Genomic DNA, 10,711 nt, shown 5'->3' with positions numbered 1-10,711 from the left:
TCATTTATATCGATTCTAATAGTCCATTCAAATACTGAAGCGAGGTTGGGCATGTCGTGTGTGTGCTGTTCCTTTTTACTCCTTGTTAGATAAAGCTCAACTATTCTCATAAATCTTTAGCTTGCATTGATTATTTCGTTAATAACCGCTAGAAAAAATGTTTAATTCTTACACCCAATATTTATGATTTTGAATTTTTAGAAATGTCGGTTTTCGTAAGCTACCTTGAAATCCAAAATGATTGACATTTCGTAACGAAGGAGCTGCCATGTTGACTCGCTGAACTCAGTTAATATGCGAACATTGCAATAAAATAGATATTAAAACAAAACCTACCTCAGAATTCCATTTTTATACAATATTATACGAACTTCAATGGTTTCAAAAAGTTTATATTTTTGTGACATTGACTAAATATTATTTTTATACTGCAACTTAAATTAGTTTATTGAAAGCATTTAAAATCGTAACATATCAAGCTTATTTTCATCCCTTAATGACAGAATCTGAGAATCTACAAAAATGTATGGTCAATAAATATAGGAAGATGTGGTGTGAGTGCCAACGAGACAACTCTTCATCCAAATAACAATTTAAACTAGAGGCTCTCAAGAGCTTGTGTCGCTCACCTGTTACTGTATTTACTGATGTCGGCCATCTTGGTTGGTAGGTGGGGTCATAAGACATTTTTTTTTAAATAGATACTCTAGTATTGATCGTGGCCCATAGTTTTAGAAAAGAAGATTTTTGTACAAGTTATAAAAATGACGAAAAGTTGTTCAATTTTGACTATAAAAGGGCAATAACTCCTTACAATTTTTATCATGTTGACTTATTTGTAGATCTTACTTTGCTGAACATTATTGCTGTTTACAGTTTATCTCTATCTATAATAGTATTCAAGATAATAACCAAAAACTGCAAAATTTCTTTAAAATTACCAATTTGAGGACAGCAACCAAACAACGGATTGTCGAATTCATCTGAAATTTTGTGAGGGGATAATTCTTATTCTGATGGACATTTCAATCTTGAAAGATTTGCCCCATTTTTGCTGTTTACAGTTTATCTCTATCTATAATAGTATTCAAGATTTTAACCAAAAACTGCAAAATTTCCTTAAAAACATCAATTCAGGGACAGCAACCCAACAACAGTTTGTCCGATTCGTCTGAAAATTTCAGGGCAGATAGATCTTGACCTGATCAACAATTTTATCCTCATTTCAGATTTGCTCTAAATGCTTTGGTTTTAAAGATATAAGCCAAAATATACATTTTACCCCTGTGTTCTATTTTAGCCATGGCCGGCCATTTTGATTGGATGGCCAAGTCATCGGACACATTTTTTAAAATAGATATCCCAAGGATGATTGCGGCTAAGTTTGGTTAAATTTGGCCCAGTAGCTTCAGAGAAGAAGATTTTTGTAAAAGTTTAGGGACGACGGACGCTGGACAAATGACGCCGGACGCCGGACGATGGACGACGGACGCCAAGTGATGAGAAAAGCTCACTTGAACTTTCAGGTCAGATAAGGTAAAAAGTAAAACATTATAGGTCAATCATGTTAGAAAAAAATTGTCAGTCAATTAATAGGAATTTTTTGCCTGAAATTACGACTGTTTAAAGGAAAAACTATCAGCAGCTGCATAGGTGCTGTAATGAGCCTCCCATAGTCCGTCCTCCTTATTATCACAAATCTCAGATTTTTTTAATACATGTATCACTTGTGTGTACCATATATACTAATATACCATATTTTTACTTTAATATGCAAGTTTACTATCAACGTGATTCTCCAACTATAGAGCGATAGTCGAGATTCACGTTGATAGTAAACATGCATATTTAAAGTAAAATATGGTATATTAGTACATATATACCATAAATGGTATAAGAAAGTGCTATATATTAAAAAATCTGAGATTTATGATAATAAGGGGGAGGGACTATGGGGGGCTCATTACAGGATCCTGTCCTCAAGCACATATGAGCAGCAGAAGTGAAAGAACCAATGAATTTAGTAATGATGTGTTTCTTATATATAATATTGGAGAGTACCCATTGTTAAAAAAATCCATTATGATTAATATGAGCAATACAATGGCCAAAGAGGCTTTAGTTGTCTTATTAATTCGTTATTGGTAACATCAACAATAGGTAATGTATCATACACATACATAAATCATGAATATGCATCTGTCCGACTGGAATAATTTTACCTTACAAAAAATCTGTATTTAACCCATATGGACTAGTCAATGTCTTCTCTAGTCTTTGACATCCTCTTTTAGAACTTCCTGCATATGAATTAACCAAGCTGTCAGATGTCTGAGCAACATTGGACTCACAAGCAGGGGCGGATCCAGCAATTTAAAAAAAGGTGGTGGGGGTGACGGGGGTTCCTAACCCAGGACAAAGGGAGAATTCCAACTACATGTCCCCATTCAAATGCATTGATCGTCCCAGCAAAAAAAAAAGGAGGGATTCCAACCCCCATACCCCCCCCCCCCTTCTGGATCCGCGCCTGACAAGCAGAATGCTCACATATTACTGAATACGTTGTAGGTATTCATATATATATAGAAGCCATTAAAGGACCAAGTCTTCCCCCTCAAATAAACGTTTGTTATATTGAATCATTTTCCTTAAAATGTTCTGTACTGGTCTTCACTGGACAAAAGGAGTAAAGAGATACAATTATGAAATATTTCATGGGGGCTTGAATATATTGTGATTTAACCACGGGTTGGCCCTTTATGACTAATATTTTGCCCTGAGCGATAACAATGGGTAAAATATCAGCATAAAGGGACAACCTGTGGTAAAATCACGATATATTCAAGTTCCCATGAATTATTTCAATTCTATTACTACAAATATGGCAATTCTTTTAGATCCAAGGGCTCTAGGTGGAGGCAAATATTTGCTGTTCCCATAAATAAACGCACAATTAAATGGGCGTAAAAGAACGGAGCAACTGAATTAGCGACATGCTTAAACTATTAACAATAACGTATTAATATAGTTCTAGATGACTTTAAAGGATAAATAGTTTACTTATATGTCTTATATGTTAGAAAAAATGGCTTATACCATATTTTAGCATCGTTTGTTTACTTGTTGTGATGCTTTTTAATACATTGTAATACAAAAGCGTGTATTTTCCCGTAAAATGCTTAAATTCTGACATCAAGATTCAATAACGTCAGGTAGCTCATCCATAAAAATAAAAAAATGTTGTGGGAGTACGATCGGAACAGCCCAAACAATATCTTCATATTTTACCACGGGTATGTTCTCAAAGCGTGTGAAGGACGTCATGTTAGAATGAATCTCATGTTGTAGCCTGAATTACATTTATCTTTCTTTTGTGTCATTATCAGCATGATGATATGGTGGTTTTCAATTGTTAAGTAATATAGATGTTTTTTATACGAATAAGATGTAACAATGTTAATCTTTCCTGTCTATCCTTTGATTTCTGCAGTTGTCAAAACATCCAGCTTTATTAAGTAATTTTCATATTTAGTAGTTCTGCTTTAATTTTGACCTGAGTAGGTACAGAAGTTGACATGTTTCATTGCATAAAGCAAGAAAGTGAAATGAAAACGAAACAAAAACCCAGGTTGGGTGGTAAATAACGGATAGTAACTAGAATTTTATTTTAATAATGCATCAGTTTGTCATGAAACATGACTTGGGAGAACCAGACCTCTTTAATATGGTAAAGAATTAGGTACGAAGTATTTCCAACATCTTTTTTTTTTTACAATTATTTTTTTTTTATTGAAATACTTCCTGTATTCTTTTGAGAGGTCTTGTGGATTTAATCCTTGGTTGCTTAGTATTTCAAAACTACTATTTGAATTCTGACTGTGAATACTGGCAAATAGTATAAACACTTGTCTATTGAAAACTGCATGTTTCCTTCTAGTTGTATGTTTGTTATTCTTGTCATTTAGGTTGCTGTCTCATTGGCTTGTATCCCACCAATAACAAGCATGTAAACAACTGTATGGCCTTCAACAATATTAAAGCAAAATCCATACTAAATAATAAACTTATAAAATCATGACATGACAAAATAGGAAATAATTCAAAAGAGAAAACCAAAATCCTGATGTAAGCTAAAACATCAAAAGACAGATAGAAACCAATGACAATCACTGAATTACAGGCTACTGGCTGTGGTTATCTAGTTTGTTAGGAATAAGAATATTCCAAGATAGAGTTACATGACTGTAAGCTAGTAGGTTGATAATTCCCATTCTGTGTGTCTGGTTAGTAGAATGAAAGGTATATTTAGATCATACGAATGATGTATGTAATATTTGCAACTGGACATAAACCAGTAATTAATCATATATCTAGCTGATAATAAAACTGGGGATAGTTTACTTGATTAAATGTAGATTCTTCCCAAACTATTTTAATTGTTGACCTTAATAAAGTAGTTATTTCTTATCTTGTTTGGTTGTGTCACTTGTGTGACAAAATATTGACTGTACTAGCAATATTCAAGGGACATAATTTAATTTTTTTAATATGACTTGCCCATAATACAATTGTACTCCATCCAAAAAGATAAAGAAAATGGGTGTATATCATGCAATCTACTGCACTTTAAATATGGCAGGTAAGTAAAATAAGACATATATGTATTTTAACTTTTATATAATTATACAATATTATTAATATTGGAAGACTTTTCAAGTCTATACACTTAATAATTCTCAATTGTAAGTTAGAGTTATTCCCCTTATCACATGACTAGATAAATACTGACAATAAAATTTTATGTACAGTTGTAAAGATGGCAAAACAGTCATCTTTTAACATACATAATGTATTATTTAAGAAATATAAAACAGTAAATGACAAGCTTCTTGCTGTCAAAAATCGAGACTAACAAAAAACATGCAGTGTCTTGTCCTAAGTCAAGGTCATATTTAAAATGCTCTCCTCTCAATATACAGAAAAATAGATTTTTTAGTTATAAAAGTTTATTCAACAAAATGTTGCTACTTTTAGTTTTGGAAGGAAAAATTCTTACATCAATAACAATTATTTTTGCTTTCTGATGTATATCAATGAGCATGAGATTGGAAAATGATTTAAATGTTTATAACTTTCAAGCCTGGATTTAACATACAATACAGACACATTTAATATTCAGAACAAAGTCAAAAGATAATACCAGTAAAAATGCAATTGACTTAAGCTGTTACAGTATATTCCTTCACACAAAATATATTATTTGGCACATATTTTATATTTACAATGATTCCAATGAATAATAATATGTAATAACTACTTTTCTTTTTTACAGCTAAACAAAAAAAATTATTCTCCATTTCTTATATGTATAGAGGGTGAACAGACACATACCCAGTTTACATTACAAGCATGAGAGTAGAGAGTTTCATAAAGATTAACAAAAAACTCTTGACTGAAGCACCTTTTGTGTACTTTAATATCAACTTTACCTGATAGAAATTAAATACCCTAACCCCCTTTTTGTTAAAAAAAAAATTAAATAAGAATCTAGGAATTTAATCATAAAATGGTCCAAAATCTGACACTTGTAATTTTTAACATTTTTTTTTATTGGAATTGGCTTTTGTCCAAATTCAAAAAATGTACCTGATGTGGCCTTACAAATTTGACCAATAAATCGACTTTTTTTTCAAAAGAGATCAGTAACAGAATTAACACAAGCATATAATATTTTACAGCTTTTTTTAGACAAATCTATATAATTCTATATGAAAAATTGACCCATTCAATTACAAACTTATCTGATCTGAACACCTAGAAAATTAATATCTCAATAAATGGAAGCTATTATGCTTTTTCTATCCATCAATTCCTTTAAAATTGCCATACCAATGAAAATCAATCTCTAAAATTCCTTTCTGGTAATTATTACTGAACCTGAACAATCAATGACATTGATAAAAAACTGTGATCATCCTACATGAAAAAATTAAAATAGCACCAATAATATCTAGCACATTGACTCTTCGCCACCATTAATAGCCATTAGTTTGATGTCACGGTTCTCTAGATCTAACGTAAGCTGTTCGACTTCCGCCTCCAGCATACGATTTTTGTTGTACATTTGTAAATAGTTCAGCTGCAACTGTTTTTGATATCGTATCACTTTGTTTTTCTCGTCTTTCCACTGTTCTCGTTCTTTTTCAAACTGGTCTGATTTAATTTGTAATGCCTCACGTAATTCCTTAATTTCTTGCCGTAATAATGCAATGTCTGAATGATTATCACTAGATGAAGAGGAGTTAATTCCTGAACTTGGAGAGGAAACACTGATTCTAAACTCAGTCTGAATTTCTTTATCACATGAACAAAAGCTAGAATCCATTAATTCCATATCACTATCCCCCGATACTCTGCGTAGATTTGCTTTCAGAGATTTAACCTCCTCGGCTTTAGTTGCAACTTCTTTAAATGTTTTAGAGAGTTCGTCATCCCTCTCAGCAATTTCACATTCTTTTTCCTGAAGTCTAAATTGTAATAATTGTATGTCTTCGGTTTGTTTAACCAAACTGGAATTAAGATCTTCCACTTTGTTTTGAAGATCTGTAACATCAAATGAATGCTGAAAGTCTGAACTTTGAGAACTATTTCTGCCTTGTAAAGACATCATGTCGGAATATCTTGCTTCTATCCAATCATTTTTCTTTTTGAGATTGTCATTTTCAAATTTCACCTTTTCAAGTTCTTGTTGCGTGGATTTCAACTCTTGCTGAGATTTATAAGATTGTAGAGACAATACTTGTTCAGTTTTATATGCTTTTCTTTGCATGACCTTTAACTTTTGGTCAAAATCCCCTTTAATATCATGAACTTCCTTAGCCCATGATTTCTTTTTCTCATCGTACACTTGGAATATGGCTCTCTCATTTTTGTCCATTACTTCTCGTAATGTATTTATTTCAGCATCTTTTTCTCTCAGCATGGCCTCCAACTCCCCCACCCCACTATCACTAGGAGAGGGAGTCCCAACATAACCATCCATATGGCTTGACGAAATACGGCTCACATTTCCCACAGAGAATATATCCGGTCTGTCTGGAGAAAAATGTTTTGCACTCCCACTAGAAAAGCTGCTTGATCGGTCACTTTCCATGAAGTTAGAATGTGGTGATTGGTGTACACCATTATGTCTTGTCATATGACTATCATGTGGTATATTGTCATTGTTGATGTAGCTGTTGGTACCTATGACTACTGGTTTAAATGCTATTGGCTTAATAATTCCTTTAGCAGGAGACTGCAAATAGAAAAAGACATATTATATTATAACATTTGAAATATTACATTATATTTTCTTCATATGATAAGAACATGTTTTATTAATGATGTTTCTACCAGTTAAATAAATGATAGCTCTGTATCCTACAGTACCACTACTGTATCTTTCAACCATCTGTATATAAACATATTGTCTAAGACTTTCAAATATTTATATTAAAGTCCCAAAATAAAACCTTTCTCTGGAGGTACACTATCTAAATATCAAAATGTATACAAAACCTTCATTATATCCACTTTGCAGTTTATGGCAAAGGTAATTTGTAAACTGAAGAATACAAAACTATGGTACATATTTGTATTTGACAAGCCTACAAGATGTTTAATCCTGTTACTCATTTATTTTGTATGTAGACAACTTTGTCATACCAGAAACCTACACAGGGTTTAAGGAAGTACCATTGACATCAATGAACAACTTACAAAGTGACTCTGGGACATAATATACAAGTCCCAGATTGACTCTGGGTTATAAGATATAGTATATAGTACAATATTCCCAAAGTGACTCTAGGACATAATATATAGTATTCATGTAAGTCCCAGATCGACATAAAATTCTTGGTTTATCTCAAGGTTTTATCAAATGCATAATATTATTATTTATTCATTTATCACAATCTCAACAGTTAACAGAGATTATTCAGAATTGTATTGGGTGTGTATAATACCTAACCCTGATATGATAGTCAAGGTGAATGATGATGAATATTCAGCCTTGGTTAAATCATCTGACCACAAAGTTGTAACTTTTAGCCTTGGTTAATCAAATTGACCACTATTGACTAAGTTTGAGCATTCATCCTTTGTTAAATTTACTGACCACTAAGTTTTCACATTTAGCCTTGGTTAAATTTACTGACCACTAAGTTTTAACATTTAGCCTTCATTTAATAATCTGACCACTAAGTTAATTAAATAAGAAGGACTTATATTTTTATTCAATGAAACCAATTTGGATTTAGAGGACCACCCAATGTACAGACATAGATTGTTTCATCTTTATCCTTTCTTGACAAATAATCTCATTACATATACGATATTCCTTATGTTTGATATCGTAAAATTGTTCATATTAGACTAGTATGGGTTTTGTTAATTGTTGAAGGACAAACAGTGACCTATAGTTGTTAGTTTCGATATCAATTGGTCTCTTGTGGAGAGTTTTCTCATTGGTAGTCATATCACATCTTCCTTTTCATAGTCTTGGACTAATGTAACTTTTAACTTCTTAGCAGTAGTATAAGTAATTTTAAAACACTTTCCCAGGGTTGCATTACTAGTTTCTAGAGATTGAACATATCAATTCCTTTATTTCAACCATATGATTGCTGTCATGTGTAAAATTTCAGTAACTGCACATTCAGAAGATTGACTGTACATTTTCATTTATTTCAACCATATGATTTCTGTTATGTGTAAGAAAGTAGGTATGTAACATTTCAGTCACTTATAGCACATTCAGAAGTATTCATTTATTTCAACCATATGATTTCTTTTATGTGTAAGTATTAAAGTATGTAATATTTCAGTAACTTATTAAGCATCGATAAAGATGACTTAAATAACTAACTTCAAAAATACAAATCAGCTGTTGAACATATGTAACATATAATGCAACACATGTTGCAACAAAATCTGCATCATGTGGGGTTTTTAAAATACATCACTTTTAAGTATGAAAAGTAATTTACCTGATTACTATTGAAGTATATCCAACACAATTAAAATATTTGAATAATTCTCAATAAATAACAACTGATGTCATGCTAGCACATAGTAATGTGGTTTGACAATATATTTTACCTGTCAAGACAAAGGTGCTCAAAGCCAGGTTAATTAACATATGTATTCAGGTCATACCTGGCTTTGTAATTTACAAATATCATTGGATGAGAATAAATTTCATCAGCTGTAGCTTAATCAATATATCATTTCATCCCTCAAATTTTTATCTGATTTTGAAAAGAGGCTTATTGATTACGATTTTTCAATGGAGAAAATCATCAATTGAAGGGGAATTTATCTGATAGCCAGATTTATTTAATCTTTTGAGTAAATAAATCAATAGATATTTAAATCATTGTAATAAAAATAGGTGATCTTTGTGAGAAAAAATATATACTAGTTCTTAAACTGCCAAAAATTTGACTTATACTATAATAAAGTGAAATTTCATACAATACAATAAGAATATCATTTTCAACTTAATTGATGATTGTAAAATTTTTACATATCGTAAAAAGTTATCCTATCTTTTTTGTTGACTGCATTTTAAAAGTTTATTTACTGCAAAAACACGTAAAGTAGGCGATAGTTTTTCCTTTTTAAAAACCTAACACCTACCAAGGATTTATATAGTATTGCTGCTATACAAATCCTTGCACCTACCAATATTTTTATTGTGGCTTCCTGATGTTCTTACTGTTTTTAATGACTTCATATATAATACTATTAAGTCCATACAAGTTCAAAAATATTTTTTAGTAAATAAAAGCACTCACCTAATAAAAAACCCTTGACCATGTATAGTTTGACCAGATGCAATTAGAGGACAAATCACCACATGATAAATGGCTGTTGAAATTATACCCTTATAAAGTATCAATCACAGGTTACCCCCATCTATTGGTAAATCGACCCAGGTAAATAAAATACCTGTATTCTCCTGGGGAGTTAATTACTTTTGATAGACTTTACAAGTATCTGGTTTTCTTAAACAGAGTGTCAAATACTTAGGCTATTTGACCCAAGGTATAAAATGTTATCTATAACTTGGTCTTTTGTTAATCTATTGTGTTCCTAATGTATGGATAAATAGACTAAAATTGAATTAGCTGACCAGGACTTTTATGTACCTCTTCTCCCCTTGTAAAGCAGGTTTTATCTCATTAAACAAACACCGGCCATTGAAATTTATAATACTTTATGTAACAGTAGATTAAGTTATTAATGAGTGTGTCACTCTATTCAAACATTTTAGAGATTTTTGCATAATTCATATAGGGTAGATAAAAATGTATAGAATATCGTAATAAGAATAGACTAAGATTAAAATGGATATATTTATATGACAAAGCACAAAAATTATGATACACTTTAAAAATATTTACAATTAAATTGAGACTACTAGTATATACATGTGACCTATAATTGCTTATATCTTTGTCCTTTGAACTAGGGTTTGATAGTTGTGTCACAATGAAAACCTCACCACCTTATTTTTATATAAGAAGTAGTCTCAGAATAAGTTTGCTGTTTTGTGAACAGTTGGGATGTTTATAACCTCTAAATCCATGTTCATTTGGTCACACAAATGTATATTAGCACAAGGACAATAAGAATAATTATATCAAAGTTTCAACTATTATCG

At 31.4% G+C, this 10,711-nt stretch overlaps 1 protein-coding gene across 6 annotated transcripts in view; it reads right to left on the bottom strand.

Annotated features, from left to right (window-relative positions):
* Nucleotides 1-4,660: 4,660 nt before the first annotated feature.
* The window catches only part of LOC134715564 (leucine zipper putative tumor suppressor 2 homolog), a 456,927-nt gene continuing 450,876 nt past the window's right edge, over nucleotides 4,661-10,711 (bottom strand). For all 6 annotated transcript variants that reach the window (XM_063577832.1, XM_063577834.1, XM_063577831.1 and 3 more), the window contains one exon: nucleotides 4,661-7,297. In XM_063577832.1, coding sequence (XP_063433902.1) covers nucleotides 6,011-7,297 — 1,287 coding nt within the window. In that variant the 3' untranslated portion in view covers nucleotides 4,661-6,010. The remainder of the gene's footprint in view (nucleotides 7,298-10,711) is intronic.

The sequence above is a fragment of the Mytilus trossulus genome, chromosome 4, assembly GCF_036588685.1.
Source record: "Mytilus trossulus isolate FHL-02 chromosome 4, PNRI_Mtr1.1.1.hap1, whole genome shotgun sequence".
Classification (NCBI taxonomy): Eukaryota; Metazoa; Mollusca; class Bivalvia; order Mytilida; family Mytilidae; genus Mytilus; species Mytilus trossulus.
The sequence above is the reverse complement of the archived record's forward strand: the minus strand, read 5'-3'. Positions and strand labels throughout refer to the sequence as shown.